The sequence below is a fragment of the Azolla caroliniana genome, unplaced genomic scaffold, assembly GCF_043228905.1.
Source record: "Azolla caroliniana isolate FFs.n. ecotype wild unplaced genomic scaffold, voAzoCaro1.0.p SCAF_12, whole genome shotgun sequence".
Taxonomy (NCBI): Eukaryota; Viridiplantae; Streptophyta; class Polypodiopsida; order Salviniales; family Salviniaceae; genus Azolla; species Azolla caroliniana.
Window position 1 is genome coordinate 20,365,758 of NW_028230447.1, and position 21,338 is coordinate 20,387,095.

The following is a 21,338-nucleotide window of genomic DNA, read 5'->3' on the forward strand; positions in this document are numbered from 1 at the left end:
GCGATGATCTTCAATCATGTTCCATACAATAATCAACTTTAATCATGCGCTCTTAACAACCCTGTCTCACTTCCATTCCTTCAAATAATGTTGTCTTCTTTTCAAAATGTGGAGAAAGAGTATAAAAAATTAAGCCTTCATATGATTGCAACCAGATTTTAGGACACATACTGATAACCAGATAAAATTAGAAGAAAACGAATGGGAATTATCCTTGCATAAAAAGGAATGTGACATTGATTCATTCAACAATAAGCTAAATTCACAATCATAGATCTTCTGCATTGGCAATAGAGGTGTGGATACTATCTAACTTTTCATTGCAGTGGCTTGAATTATAAGACACTGATTCAACCCCTTACATGGAAGATTCCATCCATGTTCATACTGTCTTCCTTTTATTTTGCAAAAGCCTACAGACCTTTCCAAAAGCATCTGTTCATTCAGCTTATTAGTCACAATTGTGACCATAACTCAGGGATATCTCCCTATTGTTGGTGTCGCTTCATTACTATACAGTTTTGAAACATGAATCTGTTGAGACCACATTCTGGTCCATCTTTCCATGTTACAAAACAATATTATATTAGGCTGCAGATCAAAGAAAACCCATTCTTTCTCACTTTTTCCTGTTGCAAGAAACTATTAGCTCCCAGACGCAATTGCGACTGAACTAGGAGGAGACTGCGGTTGTAGCCCATCATCAAGATCGAATTCAGCAGCATTCATAAGCTTCACGTCTTCATCCCACATGAAGTTTGGAGCTTTATGCTATATGTTAAGGTCTCGCAATTCGAAGATAGACATATATTAATAAGTTCTCAAAAATTGTAGAAACATTTCCGAACACAATTGCAAATTTTTAACACTTAGGTGATTTCTGGTAAATAATGAATGAGTTGGGTGTATTTTGGTGTTTTACCCTACTTATCCATTGAAAAACTTCACACATTCAAATCTTAGTTGCTCCATTTCTAAGGATACGATCACTCCTCCACATGTCAGTTATACCAACACCCTCATCAGAGAGCAACCAGTAGTCTGCCTCAGTCTGCAAGTCAAACAATTCCACAAAGAGGGATGTCAAACTTCATCAATATAGTTTCAGGATGATGATTACGTATGCAAAATAACTTACATTAACATCCGATGGTACTATTCTCATGATACCAGTAGAATCTTGAGGAATGGAAAAGTCTGAACACAACGGATGACCAGCAAGGTTCTCAGCTTGAAAATTGTTTTGGGTAGATTCTGGAACCACAGCCATTGCATTATCGGAAGGTCCAATGCTAGGATGACTCGTCACTTGAGGCAGTTCTACATCGTTCACTTCCTCAAACTTCTCTTCAAACCGGCTGGCCAGGAGCAGTGAACAGAAAGAATGTTTCAATCTTAAAGAAAACATATTGTTGAGGAGATAATAAGTGATATAGCCTAATGAATTATGGTTAAGACTAATAGATAATATCCACATCATCACTCACAAATTATGGTGCCCACTATTTCTCTAGTATATATATGAACCTTGGTTAATAAATAAAACAAAAGAGAATCTGAATTTTTCTTGAATATCTTGTAGACTTAATAATCTTTAACTGTTTATATATTAAGTAAGATTTATGAAAACCTTTCACATATACCTCACAAGATAAACATCAATTGGTCCGGTGGCACTTTGCAAGAGTACTTGGTAGCGTCTTTGTGGGTACTCAAGTGCCTGCAGTGCACAAAAAGAATTCATATTTCATTTACAATCTAATCATGAAAATCTATAATCCACCTAATTAAAAAACATAATTATAGCAGCACTAAAAAATTATGCAACCTCATCAGGATCAGGGACTTCCAATGTGGTCCCATGAGGAGCTTTTACTGCTATCAGTGTTTCATTCTGGAATAGAGCAGGAAAAAGGGGTATTATTTTAATATGCAATATGTATCTGAACAGCTTTCAAAGCACTAATCACGCCTCCATCCCTCTACCTGAAAGCATGGCAAATTCTTTATATCATCCTCAGTAACATAAAGCCATCTGAAGAGATGCTAGATTTAAGTTGAAACACCGAGGCCAAAACTATGTTACTGATAAATGCTCAACGAAAAACATAAGAGGCAATGTCATCCCCAAATTGCACACTTGTCACAAAATCCCACAAAATGTAGAATAGAATTAAACCAGAGTAGTGATCCAAAGGATACTGTTTATTGCTATCATCCTCACTGATTCTTCGCAGTCGCTCCCGTGCTTCCCTACACAATGTCTGAGTTGAGACACAATGTTCACATACTAAGAAAACAGGAGAAGGAAGAGATCAGACCTTATGCAATCATCCAGCCTTCTCTCTTCAATGTGTAAATTTTCCAACTTTGCCTGTGAATTACCATTATGGATGAGAATTTGATACGTTGACTTCAATCATTGAGCCCTGAATTGAAGGATATAACCAGACCTGAAGGAAGATTGATTCATTTGTTTCTGATGAGTTTTCTTCAACATGACCCCTGTACTCAAAAAATCAAGGAATGATATCTCAATTTCTGACGAGTTCCATAAAAGCATCAAAAAATATAAGTCAAGTGGAAAACTATTTATTCATGCGTGGTAAATTATATACATCAGAACACTGAGGAGAGAATTTTCAGCTCACAAGTAATGAGGCCAAAAAAGTGTTCACCTCCATGGTGGAAGACTGAAGAGAAAATTACATGATTGCTCACATAAGCAAGAATAAAGCCCAAATACAACCTACAAGGGATCAGTGCTTTATGACTAGAGTTCCTAAATCAAACTATGAACTGAATGTTGCAATACCATCCACAGGTCAAAACAATAATGGACTATAAAAAAAATGTGAAAGTAGAATTAACACTTCACAAAAATGGTCAATATTATAACAGAAGGATTACTTCTGCTTTCACATTTTCTTTATTTTTGTTCATGACCAAGGGCCTGATCACACCACATTGCTTCGGCAATCAATAAAAACACATTTTCGAAAAATAATGAAGGATAAATTAGGCAAACATGAAGCAAAGAGATATTAGATCAGAAGTTTATCACAACTAAGCACACTGTCCTACAGCTGAGCAGAACCACTAGATTGGGAGTCAGAAAGGAATATTTAAAAGATCTGCTCAGTTAGTCTAAATGAGTGCTTACTTCCAGCGTATCCTGTTTTTCAGCTTCTTTTCAATCAAACCTATACCTTCAAGGACATTTGTAATATCATAAATTCTGCGCTTTTGTACCTGTGCCATCCAGACAACTATCATAACCCAGATTGAGTGATGCAAACACAAAAACGTCAAAATAAGATCAGAAATATACATTTAATGTATCTGCTGCTATGTTTAAATCAAGGACTCCATCTTCTGCTTCCTTCAGCAATTTGATAAATTTCTTTGTAAGCAAACCTAAAATTTTCCTGCATGTATTAGAAATGCACAAATATTGCAAACTGGAAGGTACTAACACAGAAGGTAATATACCAAGAGAGCTGTCATAGCGACAAGAGCTAATAGGAGTCTGAACCTTCGTAGAGGGTGATCCTACATCCAGAATGATAAAATCACAATCAATCTTTTACACATCAAGGTAGAGGATGCACGTACTATAAAATGTCAGATAATACCACCGGTATTTGATGAAGGTGTTTGAGATCCCAAATTTGCATGTCTAGAAGATCTAGCACGGCTAACTTTTCTAGCAGGCTTTTCTGAACTGGGAGTTGTAGAAGGACTTCCATGAGCTTCAGCATATGGTGGGGCTTTGTCAGCTTGAAATTTGTTCATCTCCGTCGCATAACCCTTACTCATGTCTGATGTACTCATTACCTGTTACATGTCACGTTGTTTAAGATATGGCTGGAAGAAAAATATTTCTAGATACGTGGACATTTGCAATCTCGCTCATCAATTTGAGCCAACAATCCATGGCCTACAAGAGATGTATCTCTTATAGATCCATTATTGATTGTTGAGATCACCTACACGTTTACGAGGTGTATTCAGTCACAGTGAAAATTTAAAGAAAATACATCCATATTCACTACAAATATTTGATCAGATTTTAAGCTTTTCAAAGTAGAACTCTAAATAAGTTTGTCAGCAAATTACATGTCAATTCACAAAAATATGACCATAAAGTTTTCATCAATCACATCCTCAACTACTTAACGTTTTAGTTACTATTCGTTCAGCATGACATTCAAGACAAGTAATGCTTGATGTTATAAACGTTAACCTGCGTGCAATGTGATGTGTTAGCTTTGTAAAATAAAGCTTACATGAGTAGCCTTCCATCCTACTCATCCATAAATGGTAAATACAATCGGGAAACGTTCACAGAAACAGCATGATATAAAAGACACTACTGCTATCTTAGTTTGACAGGTCTATAGGGGGATAGAACACAACTTTGAGTTAGTTTTTATTGTTTAGTATAACCAACTTTGCTACCTTAGTTTGAGAGTAATCTATGTGCTAACGTCTACATAATGATATAGACATATACAACTCCTAAAGCATTGTTGCTGGTTTTTGAAATTTAATTATTTCTATGAACCCTAAATCTTAAGTCACAATGCAGGAGTCTTCTTTATGCCGTTGACTCTTATTTCTCTATATTCGCATATTTTCAGATGTAATGGTAAAAGTTTGCCTCAATGTAAAAGGTTAAAGTTCAATGCTACATCTCATAACATTAGTTTTTATGTTACAATTAATCTGGATATCTTGATCAATGCTGGAAACTGACAAATTATACTTTCATATATGCAATAATATTATTTCGAAACTATTATAGCCAGCATAACCCACCACATCAATTTCAGATTTTGCTGGCACAAACAAAATTTTGTTGCATCATACATTTATGAAGAATGCGCCTACTAATTAAACATATTAGCACAACATGGAAATGTTTCTGAATGTACCTGTAACCCATAATCTAAAAATAAAATCAATACCAGAGCAGATACCATAAAACAAATGCTGCAGAAATTATACTTGTTATCTTGCTTGAAAAATATTTGCAATTTGCTACAACTACTGTAAAAAATCCATTTCATTATCTTCCAAAAAAACCCAGATATACTTTGAAGCAAAGATACACTGTTATACACACACACATAATTATAACCTCATCCTACTCCTATATTTCCTATTTGGACAGCCATATCCAATTTTTCTGAGACACCCATTTCTAGGTTGCAAACATTTTGTGCCATTTAGGTTGCAGAGCCCCTGGAATCTGGTTGTTATTAAATTGTGAATAAAAATGGAACCAGTTCAGACACTTGAGTGAGGGGACAGCTTCTTCCACAAGGCAATAAATCAAATCCTCTAGACATTAACATTGAATACACATACAGTCATTTCTAGGTTGCAAACGTTTTGTGTCACTTAGGGTGCAGAGCCCCTGGAGTCTGGTTGTTATTCTGTTGTGAATAAAAAGGAAACCAGTTCAGACCTTTGCGACAGGGGAGAGTTTCTTCCACCCAGCAATCAATCAAATTCCATAAACATTAGCATTGAATACCCATGGTGCCATTTCTAGGTTGGAAATGTTTTCTGCAATTTAGTTTGCAGGAAACCACTTCAGGCCCTAGCAAGAAAGAATGAGAAGCTTCGTCAAATGTTGCAAATAAAAAAAATTGGCATTGCCATTGGATAACCATGGGGTATTACACAAAATTTCAGACAAAACACCACATGCTTGTCTACAAGCCATGTTGCTTAAACCCATTGCCTGTATTATTGACCAATTGAGCTCAGTGTTGTATAAACAAAACTATATTATTGCCCAAGTAATTCTTCATGCACATACTTCTTGCACACATACAAGATCATCATCTTGACTTTGTGAACAGATTTACAAATTTCACGCCTGATTAATGTTGAAGGCTGTCCATTATCAGACCCTCAAACCTCAAAACAGCGTGGAAAAGTTCTAGCTCCCCTTTATCTCGTTAAAGAGGTTACAGAACATATATCAATTGCTATGATTCACACCCAAATCCCTCCATGCTACAAGAAAGGCATCTCATTACAAGATTTGCAATCAATCCTATGCTCTTGAGGTTGACGTTATCATAAGTTTATAATGTAAATGACAAAATTTGTTGCAATATACAACAGCAAGCCAATGTTTTCACACCCTTCTACTGTGCCACAAGAGAATCCAATAATAACTCAAAACAGCATTTAACTCAGAAAAACAAGACAACGTGCCTGGACACATAGCACTCGTGAAAAAGAAAGCAAACATCTCCCGAATAGATCAGAGACAAGAATTAGGCAGAGGAAACAACATTTGACTCACATGCACTATAAACCCTGAGCTTCTCATAAAAATGTTTAACATCATCACAGGGATAAAAAAAAACGATGGAAAACCACACAGAAGGTGAGAGACAAGCCAAGGGCCAGAGAAATACAGCAAGTTTTAACTCAGAAAATAAGAAAGAGGGAAGGCAATCCTCCTGAGAAAGCATGCTGAACATCGACAGTCTTGGAAAAAATGCCCCACGATAGGTAAGAAACATGAGAGAGCCAACAGAAGAATACAAACAAAATTTGACTCAGAGTAAACAATATTTAGTTTTAACTGGGAAAGAAAGTGCAGAACCAGATTCTCAAATACATGCTAAACATTGCTTAAAACAGGATTTAACTCGTACAACGCTGGATTCAAGTCAGATAAATAACATTTCGAGAACAGTAGAGAGAGAGAATTTGTAAATTTCAGATTAGGTTATACTAATCTGAAGTCATCAAAAAGCTTGATTCTTAATTTGGACAAGACAGTGAAGAGGGCGAGATTATAGACACAAAAAGAAGGGAGACGATGTTCAGAACATATTTAGAAGGAAGATCGAGCTTACTTGGAATTGAGATTGAGACAGAGAAGCGATGGGATCAGATTCATCGCTGTGGAAGTTTCCATTCTTTCTTCTGATAGCCTCCGATGGTGCTCCAGGCTCCACGAAACGATGATAATCTCCGGCAAGAGCAAACGCAGGCCTCGAAGAAGTGAAAGGAATACTGAGTGAGCTCGACAAAGAAGAAGAAGAAGAAGACAATGACGAGGATGAAGAGAAGTTTTGTACAGTCGTGTGTTGGTTGAGAGGTGTGGATATACCTCTTTTTGCAGGCATATGCTTGCTGTTGAGAGGTCGCAGAGAAGGAGGAGGGGGGGAGGAGGAGGAGGTGTCTGCTATGGCGATCTCCACCATCGCTTGAAGGAAGGATGAGGGGGGAGAATCGCATAATCCAGATCTGCGGAGAAGGTGGAGGTGAAGAAGAAGATGAGTATGATGATGAAGAAGAAGATGAGGAGGAGGAGGAGGAAGAAGAAGAAGAAGAAGAAGAAATCAAAGACAGAGAATGAAGATGAAGATGAAGATGAAGATGAAGATGAAGATGAAGATGAAGATGAAGATGGAGGTGAAGATGAAGATGAAGATGAGGAATGTTAATCAGAGCAGGAGGGAGACCCTGATTTTGAGTTATTTAGGGTTGTTGCAGAGGGAAACCCTAATTCTGGTGGAGCTCCGGCTATGGCAGGCACGCAGACAGAATCATCAACACACACAGAGAGAAGCAGAGAAGCAGAAGCAACAGAGCAACAGAAATAATTAAGTTAATTATTTAATTAATTCAGTTAATTATTTATTTTATTTACTTATTTATTTTGCTTTTGTGTGTGTTTTCTGTGTTTTTTTGAATGAAGAAAGTTTGCCTCCTGTTGCGCGCGAACAAAAGAAAAATAATAGAAAATAAATAAATAAGTAAAAAAAAGGATTGTTTTTTTTTAGAGGAATTCCCAAAAATACCCCTGGGTTTTGGATATTCCCACAACATGCCCCTCTCTCTCTCTCTCTCTCTCTCTCTCTCTCTCTCTCTCTCTCCAAAACCATATCTTCCTACTGCTTCCCCCCATTCTGAGGGTTTTAGGGTTTTGTAAGGTTCTAGGGAGAAAAATAGCACACAAATAAATAAGTAGAATGATTTTAGAGAATTTCCCAAAAATACCCCTGGGTTTTGGATATTCCCACAACATGCCTCTCTCTCTCTCTCTCTCTCTCTCTCTCTCTCTCTCTCTCTCTCTCTCTCTCTCTCTCTCTCCAAAACCATATCTTCCTACTGCTTCCCCCCATTCTGAGGGTTTTAGGGTTTTGTAAGGTTCTAGGGAGAAAAATAGCACACAAATAAATAAGTAGAATGATTTTAGAGAATTTCCCAAAAATACCCCTGGGTTTTGGATATTCCCACAACATGCCTCTCTCTCTCTCTCTCTCTCTCTCTCTCCAAAACCATCTTCAGCTTCCCTCATGGTGAGGGTTTTAGGGGTTTTGGGGGCTTTAGGGTTTTGGGGTTTTAGGATTTAGGGGGAAACTTCTTCCTACTACTACCCCCATGCTAAGGGTTCTAGGGTTTTGAGGTATTAGGATTTAGGGGGGGAACTTCTTCCTACTACTACCCCCATGCTAAGGGTTCTAGGGTTTTGAGGTATTAGGATTTAGGAGGGAAACTTCTTCCTACTATTACCCTCGTGCTATGGGGTTCTAGGGTTTTGGGGGCTTTAGGGTTTCTGAGGTATTAGGATTTAGAGGGAAACTTCTCTCCCACTACTGCCCCCATGATGAGGGATTTTTAGGGTTTTGAGGTTTTAGGATTCCAAGTGGGAACTTGTGGGGTGTGTGTGTGTGTGGTGGAGGAGCATACATCCATTTAGAGAATTTCTGTTCCACATAAAAGCGCAGGACCGTTTTTTGTTTTGTTTTAACAAGCAATGGAGTAGCCCCTCTTTCTTAGGAAGGAGTCATCACATACAAGACAACGTGTTGATTTGGCTTCATTAGACACATTGGCTCGTTGTGGACGACGGTAGGCGTTGGCAATGGCTCAACTCAAGCTTGAACCAAGCCATTAAAACATTTTTTAACGGTTTAGCAATTCGGTTCATTCAAGGTTGAGCTTCCTTAGCCGGTTTGAGCTCAGAGTGAACCGAATTGTTTTGGGCTATACCAAGTCCCAAACCGGTTAAGGCTAAATTGATTTGGGAGCCGGTTTGGTTCAAGTTTGAAATTTCCCAAACCAGTTAAGGCTTAATTGATTGGTTTGGACAAGGCCAAACCGGTTAAACTGAAAACCGAACCGTTGTCTATTCCTAGAGCACAGTACAAAGAACCTAGTCTATATTCTAGTTCTCAAGGTAAGCACACACTTATTGATGTTGGGCTCACTTCATGAGCTCCCGAGCTTGTCCACGTTACCTCTATAAACCAAGTGTGCAAAATAGTCGGTCTCTCTTATTCATGACCCTGAGCCCTAAACCATCATCATCAACTACGCAGGGGCCTATCTGCATCGCCAAAATGAAAGCATAACATTTCAGCTTCCGATTGCACCTTTTTCCGATGTTTCTTGCAAACTACGCCTTGCCACCAACATGTTGGGTGTAAACCCTAAACCCTAAACCCTATCAATCTCAAGCTCTCTAAACCCTAAATCCTATCAATCTCAAGCTCTCTAGACCCTAAACACTATCAATCTCATGTTCTCAGGCTCAGGCTCGGGCTTGCTCTCTCGGATGGGATGGGTTTGGTAAGGTTTGATGTCTCCGATACCGAGACACAAGACAAAGAAGAAGAAAGAAGAGAAATAAGGAAGAAGAAGAAGAAGGAAGAAGGAAGAAGGAAGAGAGGAGGAGGGTATTTCGGAGAATATTGGAAAATTATGAATGTGTTCTTAGGAGAACCCTCGGAGGGTATTTTCGGCAATTACCAAAATCCCGCCGAACCCTAAAACCAGAAAGATAACCAAACAAAACAATAGAACGCTCTCACAGACAGATCTCTGAGTTTCCTGTGGGAAACCCTAATTTCGTTGTCTGTACACAGAGATCCATCCATCCATCCATTCATCTGCAGAGAGAGAGAGAGAGAGAAAGAGAGAGAGAGAGATGGATTGGCAAGGTCAGAAGCTCGCAGAGGAGATAATGCAGTGGGGTGTATTAGCTGCTGCAGCCATCGCTTTCCTGGTCGGCTACTTCATGTCTTCTTTCCAGATCATGCTCATTGTCTATGGAGTCCTTACTCTCGTCGTCTTGCTCCTCGTCGTCCCTGACTGGGGCTTCTTCAACAAGAACCCTCTGGAATGGCTAGATCCCAAGCTCGCTCTACCTCCGTCCTCCTCCTCAGCATCAGATGGAAAGACACAGACTATTAATTCCAAGAAGACATCTAAACCTTCGAAAAAATAAGGTCCTTTTTTTTTGCTTTGCTTTTTCTATACATGGCACCCTCCGATCGTGTCTTTCTGCTCGTTTCAGGATGTAATAGACTCAGAGCTGTGAAGAAATAGGCAGAAAATGATCATATTTTGCCCTTTCTTTTCTGATGTAAGAGACCGTAGACTATTTTTCATAGTCAAGATTAATCACTTCCGTTTCGATTCATCTATGTGCATCAGATCTAAAATTAATCACGGTGATCATCTCCCTGCTGAGAGATGCCGGATTTCCTTCCTTCTTTTTAGTTTATTCAAATTAACAGATTATCCCATCTAAACTCTCGGTTTCTAATCATATCACAATCATTTGGTGCTCAAGGTGGAGAATTTCCCCCGTTGTCCAAGATGTAAGAGACCCTAGATTTTATCCTAAACCTCAAACCATAACTATTGAGCTTGTTTGGCTTATAACCATTTCCTGCTATATATACTGAACTCTCGGTTTAATCATGATGATAATCCTTTGGTTAAGCTGTTACAGTCATTAGGTATAGCATTCTGTACGCAAGCATATGCTGCATGCTTGGCTTAACCTAACAGGGTTTTTAAAAACAGCGTCTTTCCCCATGTCTGTCCATTATATTTGTTTAGCATTTAATAGGGCAAAATTTTAAGCCATATGATAGGAATACTAGAGCATGTTCTGTCTAATCATGTTGATCATATCTTCCGCCAATCTGAACTCGAACTCATGGTTTAATCATGATGTCTCGTTTTCTGATTCAGAGCTATGGTCTCTAAAATGGACATTGACTCACTCACTCAAATTATTTACTGTGATTGACTGGCATTCAAAACTTCTGTAACGTCTTTGATGCTAAACTTCTTGCATTGTTCTATGTATTTGTTAGCGTAACAGACTCCAGAGTATAGGGCTAAACCATCGATTTATAAAACTATTTTTTATCTCAGGAGAAACAATTGATTTTAAACCACCCCTTCCCCCCAAAATTAAAAAAAAAAAATTCAGTTTTGCCAAGAAGTTAAAATCCCTTAACATGAAATTTGATACACGTTTTCATTTTCGATTTTCTCAAAATTGGTGCGACAGTTTTTCAAGTTGACGATGAAAAATGAGCAAATTACGCAAATTTCAATTTTAGAGAGCTTGAAGAGCAAACAACCAAATCAATAGAAAAGTTATGCGTCGAGAATTTGTGTGGAATGGAGTGCATAAGTATAAGGAGGGTATCCTGCTTTAGGGATCTTATTGTTCTAGTGCATAAATGCAAACAAGAGTATCCCTCTCTAGGTCCCCTTGGGGCCTGTCTTGTTGAACCTTGGCTGTGGATTGAACACAGGAATTGATGAGCCCCTCTCTGAGTATTGGCCAGTTTGGATTGCCGAGAACACTTTAATGATCCTGTTAGGGGTTGTAACCCGATTGTGACATCCCATGAAGAAGAAGCAGAAACTCTTTCTATCTCATCAAAGATGTTCCTACCTTTCCATTTTATGCTCATTTTCATTTTCATGTTCATCTCTGCTTTTTGTCGTCCTTGTCATCTTTGTTCGTTCATTTTTTATTTTCCAATAAAAGAAGGAAATAGACAAATTCGTTCATTGCTACCGTATTTACTTTCCACTTCAGATAGAGACTGTCCTACACAAGATTCTCATTTATCTCTTATTCAATGAAGTTAGTCTTCCATTTCTTGCCCAGATCCGATCTTTCTCTTTCCTACACAGAGATGAAATTGGCCTGAATAAAGACCCTGACTTGTTGACATAACTTTGACTTTGTTGGTTCTTGCCATCTCTTTATTAAGAAGCATTTTGTGTTTGTCTGCAGAGATTGAACTTTTGCATGACTAAGGGTATTACTCTGGGCCAGAAAATGGTATTCGTTACTATTTTAAGGTTCTTCCCGAGTTCCTTGTTGTGATGTATGCATTGAAGAAGAAGAAGACAAGTAAGAAAATAAACAATGCATTGAGATGAAATCTTCCAGACTCTCTCAAAGTAGCGATGACTGTAGTTTTTTTCATGCTTAAAGTGAGAAGGAATAAGGATATCTTTTGCATCATCCTTGCCAGTCCTGCAACCTTCCATTGCCTTACTAGTCCTATAGTATTTCATTGCCTAACGAAAATTAGATCATTAGCGCAATTGATTATGCATGTAGATCTTATTTGTAAATTAACATATGGGTTATTATAAAATGACGAGAGAGATGAACATGGTAGTGTTGGAGGAACTCGGGAATCCGATGAATCCCAAATGTTGAATTATGTAGAGGTAATAGAGAATGTACCAGCCAGCAGACTGGAAGATGCAATGGAATCTCTTGGAAAATGTGAACACTCTCAGATCACTTAAAAAGAATGGAACTCTGGGTCTAAAAATTGAATATGGCCGGACTAGTGAAATTGGGGAGATTCTAAATAGGGGATTGAATTGGAGGAGACTATTAAGACTAGAGCACCATGCAAAGAGGGTAGATTTCCTCTGAAAAGATCCGGGGAACTATTAAGAGCGGAGCGCATAGAAATGTGAAAGGGCTCGGGAGCAATCTTGGAACACTTTGTGTTGTGAAAGGGTTCAGGATATCAAGTTCAGAGCATCAGAGCACGTGAAAGGACCCTTGACCAACTCTATAGCAAATAGAAATTAGAGAGGGCTCAAGGGTAAACTCAGAGTTACTTTTGTTGTGACTAGGGTCCAGAGTCAAGTGTGGGGATTGGAGTCTAAGACTCCATCATGCTGATGAGTGGAAAACCATCCAATGATCTTAAAGTCTGAGGTTGTGGACCGTCAGGTTTGGTGCTTACAAAGCAGGGGCAAAGGGAAGGTGCTATGACCAGCTTTGTAGCAAATAGGAATAAGAGACGGCTCAAGATTAAACTCAGAGTTAATTTTTTTGTGACAAGGGTTCAGAGTCAAGTATGGAGTATGATTTAGAGTGTTAGACCCCATCATGCCTATGAGTGGAAAATCATCCAATCATCTTGAAGTCAGAATGGAACATCAGGGTTGGTGCTTACAAACTAGGAGCAAATCAAGTTGTCCTTGAACCTAATGAGTAGATGTGCTTTTTTCAATAATGCCTCAAATCTCGAACACCATCCACAATTGTTGAGCTCTTAGGGTAGAACATGCACAATGTGCTTTTTGTACGAAGAACAATACACGTGAGGTAGCTCGAAAAGAATCCGTGTGCTGCTGTAAACAGGCGATGTGCCTGTTTCTGCATCACAAATTTGAGATTTTGTAAAGGAAGTAAGAAGGTTTGAAGAAATGTTGGCAAAGAAAAATGTGATATATCAATATGCACCAACATACCAATGTACACCAATCAAGTGAGGTGACTTTTGTATAGGTGAGAGATATGTGCCTGCACCACTGCCATATAAGTGATATACTTAACATACGTCGATTATGATACAACAATTTTAATACATAACTATGAGCTAATCAACTTTGATCTTGTAAAATTGAACACAGATGGTCTTTAGTATGACTAATGCTTCGTTAATGTATATAAGATGGATAAGCTTTGGTACACACTTGAATTGGTAATCACTTTAGGAATTTAATATGTTCTTGATTATAGAAGATAAAGCTTTGGTACACACTTGATTGCTTGTTCAGGTTATAATTTTCATGTTGTCTTTTTTTGCACTGACGTCTCTTGAGAGTTGTAGAAACTAAATGAATATCCATGGGAGCAATGGTTTTTGGAGCAGAGATCTACCTCCTGCATGTAGTATTTTATGAATAACATGTTAAACATACATAGATTCTGCTATTTCATTTGGAACTCAAAAATAAATAAGTTATTTCCTTCCCCACCAGCATGTAGGCTCATGTTCATATAGTGCTAGAGTATGTAATAAATCCAGCAACACTTTAGGAATCTACCTGGTTGAAGTTGACAAGACCATCAAGCCATTGTGTTGATTAGGGTTTTATTAAGTTTACCATAATAAGTACACCATTGCCATGTCTTCCAAGTGTCAATGATCTCATTCTGCATCCAATAACCGAATTTCAGTGATAAAGACATGCAACCTTTGATATGAGTTCATTTGTTCTCTACCTTGTATGGCAATGCACAACCATAGGTGTGGTTGTGGAGTCATCATCACACACATGAGATAAAACATGGTCAAGTGGAAACATTTACTAACCTTAAGGGTTTAGATTAAATCATGGTGTGGTGTAAGGTTGAGTGAGGCTTTTATTTAGCATTTTGATAAGTCTTTGTAATATTGCAAAACCAACATCAACAAAGAGTAGAGTAGAAATGAATGTAAAATATGCTAGGGTGGATAATGCAAAGCATATTAGCAAGAACGCTCAGTGTCATGTGGAGTCAGCATAGAATCATCTTTTTAACATGTTTGGACAAAAGGTGTCATAGATATGTACTCTGCTTCTACCTCATGAAATATCAAATAGTCATACAACTAGATCAAGATAAGATATCATTTACTTTCTCAACTTTTGCTAATAAGCAAGTGATCTAGTTTCAAAGCTAAACAAGTCAAAATCTCTACATAATTGAAGTGTTTGCAACATGACATTTGATTAGTCTCTACATCGTGAAGAATGCTTAATTAAATCTCTTGCGAGAGCTAAATTAATTAGAAGAATCTCTACATGATGATGGATGCTTAGTAGTACCGCTTTCTATAAATTAAGTAATCAAATACTTATTAGGGAGCTGAACTTATCAAAGATCCAAGATTATGCCTCATACTCACCATGGCATAAGAGACTCATGGAATCAATTGGCATGTGCTCTCCATGAAGATCGGTAATTGTCTCCCCCAAAGTAATGTGATGATGTATGGGGTTGGCCAATCAGATTTAATATTCTTCATGCATGGAAGAAACGTGTCATCTTAGCGAACCAATCTATGGTCTTTGGAAGATGGGAGATTGGTGATGAAATCTAAAGATGAACTTCCATGATTGTTGGGAACTAAGAATGCTTGTAGTAAAATATAAGTTTAGTGTCAAGGACTCTTTTGAGAGGCAACATTCATTACAACTACCAATGTAGTCCTCAAAGAAGTTAGGAAGTTACGACCACTAATATCTTCTAGAGGTTGGACCTAAAGTCAATATAACTCCAAAATGTCTAGCTATTGGCATGCCATGGTAGTGTTGTGAGACTTGGAGTGATGACGACCATCATAGAGTACATTTTATATATATTTTCAAAAAAGTAAATCATTGCCAACTAATTAACTTATTATAATCTTTACGAGAACTCTTTGACCTCAAACTAGAAGCACAACTTGGAACAATATTATTTAGGATATTTTGTGCGAATTTATGTGCTACAAGATCATTATGAACGGAATTAGTAATAATTGAATTTGTGGTTATCTCTAAGATGCTAACTGACCTCAAGTGCAAACATTCAACACCCAAGAGGACTTGCTTTTAATAGTCGAAATTGGTCTTTCCTAGAAAAGATGCCTTATAGAAATTTCATAATAGAGCATTTGCATTTCCTTATTCTATTCTTGGATGGCACACAATCATAAAATCGAAATGTGTAAGAAACTACGCCAAATGAGCTTATTGTTGACTCAAGACTTGAGCATTCTTGAAGTGTGTAAGGTTCTTGTGACCATTGTAGACAATGATCTAATGGGGAGAACCTTCCAAACAGTGTTGGCCAATGTTCAAAATAAATTTTGATGACCAAGAGCTCCTTGTCATAAATCTTGCAGTTGATTTCACGCCTTGAATTTATTGTGAATGGAAAGCGACTAGATGTGATTGCATGTTGTTTTTGGTTTGTGACAAGGCATTTCTTAAAGAAGGTTGATCCACCACCAAGAGAATGTGAATGCCCAAATTTCTTCTATTTATTATCAAAAACATTGAGCTATGATAATGATGGATTATAAATTGGTCCATGTGGAGTGGTTTTTCCTTATTGAAGATTGATAGGACAATCATAAGGTCGATGTTCTTAGAATTTACCAACCTTCTCCTTATCGAAGAGATTTGTAAACTCTTGATACTTGGTTCGAAGTAAGATTTTTGGATTAAGGAATTCTTAGCCATGAAACAAGTGTTGGCTCTTGAATCTAAGAGAGGAGAGGCAAGTACTCATGACACCAAGTAGTACTAAGTACAACTTGTGTTGCAAAAACCCTACTTACTCGATTTGAGAAGATAGAACCATTGCTATGTACCAACTCTTAACTTCTAGGTTATCCAAGAAAATGACTCTTAATTTTGGTTAGACTTACTTATTTAACATTTCATGTAGCGGGTTAAGGACTTCAAACCTATTGGATGGTGTAAGGCTACTAGGGCTACTAGGATTTCTAGATATAATTGGAGAATCAAGAGAAAGTTTACCACCAACACTTGATTAATTTGACAATATCAACGAAGACAATTTATCACCTTGTGTCATATGCCCCAAAATTATAGTTAGCCGATTTGCTCGTTGTTGCTAATTTTCCATTTTAGTAAATGGCCCTCGATGACCCCCGAGGCATAATCCGAGATTGGGTGATCTCTTTGTCTCAATCTTCAAATCTTGTTGATTGTTGTTCTTATAATATATGTATCCCTAAAGCTTGCTTGGGATTCCAAGTGATGAAACCATCAAAACTTTCTAACAAGGAAGAGTTCTCTTCTAATAATGGTGCAAACCGTGCTAGTGGTGTACTTGTTAGTAGTGGTCCTCCCAACTTAACTCCAGATGTATTTGTTGGATATATATATTGGGATGCTATTTCATAACAAGGTGCACTTGGTTTACAAATCCTCTAGTGGGTGTACTTGTTAGTAGTGGTCCTCCCAACTCAACTCCAGATGTATTTGTTGGATATATATATTGGGATGCTATTTCATAACAAGGTGCACTTGGTTTACAAATCCTCTAGTGGGTGTACTTGTTAGTAGTGGTCCTCCCAACTCAACTCCAGATGTATTTGTTGGATATATATATTGGGATGCATTTTCATGACAAGGTGCACTAAGGCACTTGGTTTACAAATCCTTAAAATTGAGATCAAGCACCATCAAATCTTTGGTTTCTTGTGGGGGATTTTGAAACTTGAATCTCAGTGCCCCATAGATAACATAGTAGCTTCAAGTTAGAAACCACTTAGTTGTTGTAAATGCTTAAGGAATCTCTAGATTTTGTGCTCTAATGCCACAAATTTTGTTGATGGAGAATCATGTTAGAAGAGAATGCACATGTACCCTTGCTTTTGGGCGAACTCCATTGTATCGATAAAGCTTGGAAAAAGTCTTGAAAGAAAAAAGGGATTCCAATTCAAGTTGTCATGAGTCAAAGCCAAAAACTAGATTGAACTGGAAAAGAGAAATACTAAGAAAACGAGTCAAAGCCAAAAACTAGATTGAACTGGAAAAGAGAAATACTAAGAAAACGAGTCAAAGCCAAAAACTAGATTGAACTGGAAAAGAGAAATACTAAGAAAACGAGTTTATATAATGAACAAGAGGGACAAAAATTACAAGATACGTTGAAGACTAGCGTGGAACTGGAATCATTCATCAATGACTATAGCACATGCTTATATGGCATGGTTGGACACAAGCATGCTTGCCAGTGCCACCACTTAGCCATGTATGATATCCACTTTGCATTCATGCAAGCATGCCATTTCATGGTCATACATAAGCTTGTGTGAGGTAGGGCCTACACTATGTATGAAAATGATACAATAAAATTATGTATAGTACGATATATATTAGTAATTAAAGATGAAGTCATGCTTCAAATCCCTATGATGACTATGGCGTTTTGTATATATGCTCATGTCAATTAACAATCGACAATGGTTTAGTTTGAACCGAATTGAACCGCAAAACCATGGCTTAATGGTTTAAACAGTTTGGTTCGATTGGTCCAGGTTCAAGTTTTTGTAAATGGTTTGGTGTGAGCCTTTATCTATTTAATGGTTTTTGGTTTAAACAAATTGAAACCGTGGTTCATACGGTTAAAAAAATAAAAATTTGAAAATCTTTAAAATTAAAATGTGAAAATTTGAATTTTGACCTAACTTGAAAACCAAAATCAAACCGCGAAACCGTTGTTTTAACGGTTTGAAAGTCTCTAAAACGGTTTGGTTTGAGCTTGAATTTTTTGTAATGGTTCGGTTTGAATGGTTTTGTGGTCCGGTTCGGTTTAAGTTTTAATTTTTTTAAACGGTTTGAGTTTGATAGTCTTGAACTGAACTGAACCATTGCTGATTGTTTATGTCAATGGTCCTATAGATCATAACACCAAAGAGTGGCACTAGAGTGTTGGTTCGACTCAAGTAGTCTTTGAGGTTGTAGGGAAGAATTGGGAAGTCGCTCGACTTTCTCAAGAAGAAGAGGTTAGATCACTTGAGCTCCCATCGATGATATGGCCACAATGGATATCAATTATCTTATAGATGTACTCACTAGCAAATGAAGTGAGGATTCCAAGAATAACAAATTGTGGTACTGTTACAAGCAAATGTAAACCATTTAAGAGATGGAATGTGACAACACTTCTTGAGCTACCCATTGATCGTTTGCTCAACCAAATTTAATGAGGATGCCAACAATAACAATTTGTCTTACTATTACAGACATGTTAGGACAACTACTAGGAAATTACAAGATGCTCCCAACTTCATCTTGGCAACCCAATACCCTATTTACCGTAACGGATGCTCCTCTACAATTCTAGTCATAGTCTTGAAATTGAGGATGTAGTTGAGTCAGCTAGTTAGGACAAACTAAGAATGTGCCACACCATTCATAATTGCTGAAACCAATCAATTGTGCACAAATTAAGTCAAACAAATGTCACATGTTAGACACATATATATACTCTCTACTAAACCTTAAGAGAGACGTTAAGAAAATACATGGGCCATATGTGGCTACACCTTTGCACCAAGAATAACATCAACTCTTGAGAGGTCTTATTTCTAGTCTCCCATAGGACATTAGCTATATCATTTCATCAACCCTCCACCAAGTGGAAAAGTAATAAGTGAAAGAGAATATTGAAACTTGAGTTTGTGATTGATGTCTTGTTAGAAATGCATGTGATAGCCGCCATTGATTACATCAAATTTACATGTCATTTATGCATTACATTACATAATTCCAAATGGAAAGGTAATTGACACCTCCAAGTTTGCTACAAAATGTTCATGTGAACATGCCCCATACCATGAGAAAGGATGGATAATTGCAATAATATGCATCATTAGACCATTTTTAAGTTTCCTTTGAATGCACACATCAAATGTTGGATGATTTCTAGCATATAATGGCGACACAACCCCGTTCGATTATCTCTTCTTTTCTTCAAGATAATTTTCATTGAGTTATGGCATAACTAGTTAACGTGTTTATATGATATGTCACCCAAAGTTCATGGTGTTTTGACATGGGATATTTATCTCCCTAATATCAACTTTGTACCCATCATTATGGAATTTCTCATGCATAGAAAAGCAAACAAGTGACACACATCCAACAATTGTTAAACCTATCTAGTGAGTTAAATGATGATTTTTTGGATGTACAACCTATCGTACCTCGAACTTTACAAATTACTCGTCATTGTCACATTCCATATCTTAACTAATATGTAGGTGTTGTCCGCCATCTGAAGAGAAGATTTCGCTTTTATTTATCGTGTTTTGTTTATAACGTCTCAAGTTTGGACTAGTTGGACTATGTGCCTCCACAACCTTTGATTTGGCTCATACATGTGGACATTGATCAGATTGTTTAGTTTCGATGGGTCTCATTCCATGTTGGGGGACATCATTAAGTGTGCCTTGGTATCCTTCTTCCACATGCCTCCATCACATATAGCAAGACTTAGATGATCAATATATTTACATTTCATGTATTTGGTTTTCCTTACGGTCACAACTTTAACCCTTCTATATTGGAAATGGAAGTGACATATTAGCAAGCCCAAACATTGATAGGCACCTGATGTTCATTGAGGTCAATTCTAAATGTGGGCCACATTTGGTAATGAAAAATAAAAATAAGGGAACATTCACTCAATAGTTGCATAGTAAAGCCGAGATTGGCTACACCTTTCTTTCTAAAAGAATTTCTATGCCCAAAGGATATTTTTTGGTTATGCAATCTAAATGACCCACCTTAGCAAAGGAAGATCGGTCCTTTTAAGATGTGATGGCAAAGAAAGGGCCATCATTTTCTAAGCTAAGTAGAATGACACCAAGAAGAGGGCTAACTTTGGACTCTTGTACCGTAAGATGTTTGACACATTTCATGGCTATGCTCAAGGTCATGACGGATTGAGTTTCTCCTTGCTTTTGTTACGATGAAAAGGAAGTAGTGTGTCTATACTCATGCCATGGGGTTCAAACCTTCATGTTGAAATCGATCTAACCAGATAAATATATAGAGAGAAATCCTAGTTATTATTTCCCATGTAATAATTAACGAGGAGACATTATTGTACCATGTTGGAGAGCGAAGTTGAAGTCTCTTAGTGTGTTGGATTATGTGAGAATCTAAGCAAGTTCGTGTAAGAAAGAAACTTGTAAGTTGATGGCCAAGATGGCGTCAATCAATAAGATCCGAGAACATAAAGTTATGTGTATATAAAATGCTATAACGTTGCAATCGGATCTTCAAAAAAGTCTTTCAATATCTGACCACCTCATACATCCTAATGGGGGGCTCCAAGGTTAAAATATTGAACATAACCAATGTCTTTTTTGTTGATGTTATCTCGTACAAGTAACAAAACAAGTAAGATGATCGGGAGCCATATTTCAATGAACTCCTCCACGGAACCACGAGGGATGCATCCATCAATCGAAATGTTAATCAACATTATGGCTTGTTTACTACATAAAGAGTTTTCTCATCGCTAGCACACGGAATTTACCTTCATAAACACTCTCATCTCGTCACCTATACTCATTTTCCGACTTTACATGATACGTGATTGTTGGGGGCAGAGGATGTATAATGTCTCCTCCACTACTACCACAGAATTGCGAATCTCTTGGTCCTCCTCGTTAGCTTGTTTGCTACATAATGAGTTTTCCATTGCTAGC

At 37.5% G+C, this 21,338-nt stretch overlaps 2 protein-coding genes across 3 annotated transcripts; one reads left to right on the forward strand and one right to left on the reverse strand.

The window, feature by feature from the left end:
- Window positions 1–170: 170 nt before the first annotated feature.
- Window positions 171–7,350, reverse strand: LOC147857442 (transcription factor E2FB-like). Of its 2 annotated transcripts, none has more exons than XM_087328652.1 (14): window positions 6,888–7,350; window positions 3,639–3,837; window positions 3,493–3,552; window positions 3,332–3,417; window positions 3,164–3,252; window positions 2,454–2,505; window positions 2,322–2,374; window positions 2,203–2,253; window positions 1,987–2,035; window positions 1,829–1,894; window positions 1,644–1,720; window positions 1,139–1,358; window positions 985–1,051; window positions 171–764 (listed from the first exon to the last, which is right to left on the reverse strand). In XM_087328652.1, exons 1-14 carry the CDS (start codon window positions 7,236–7,238, stop codon window positions 646–648), a joined length of 1,539 nt encoding a protein of 512 aa, XP_087184778.1. In that variant the 5' UTR covers window positions 7,239–7,350; the 3' UTR covers window positions 171–645. The 2 variants fall into 2 exon arrangements, with proteins under 2 accessions (XP_087184778.1, XP_087184779.1); XM_087328653.1 differs by having other exon boundaries at window positions 3,636–3,837; window positions 6,888–7,342.
- A 2,497-nt stretch (window positions 7,351–9,847) lies between these two features.
- Window positions 9,848–10,465, forward strand: LOC147857443 (signal peptidase complex subunit 1-like). The gene has a single exon (XM_087328095.1). The coding sequence runs from the start codon at window positions 9,971–9,973 to the stop codon at window positions 10,268–10,270; it is 300 nt and encodes a 99-aa protein (XP_087184221.1). The 5' UTR covers window positions 9,848–9,970; the 3' UTR covers window positions 10,271–10,465.
- Window positions 10,466–21,338: the final 10,873 nt, after the last annotated feature.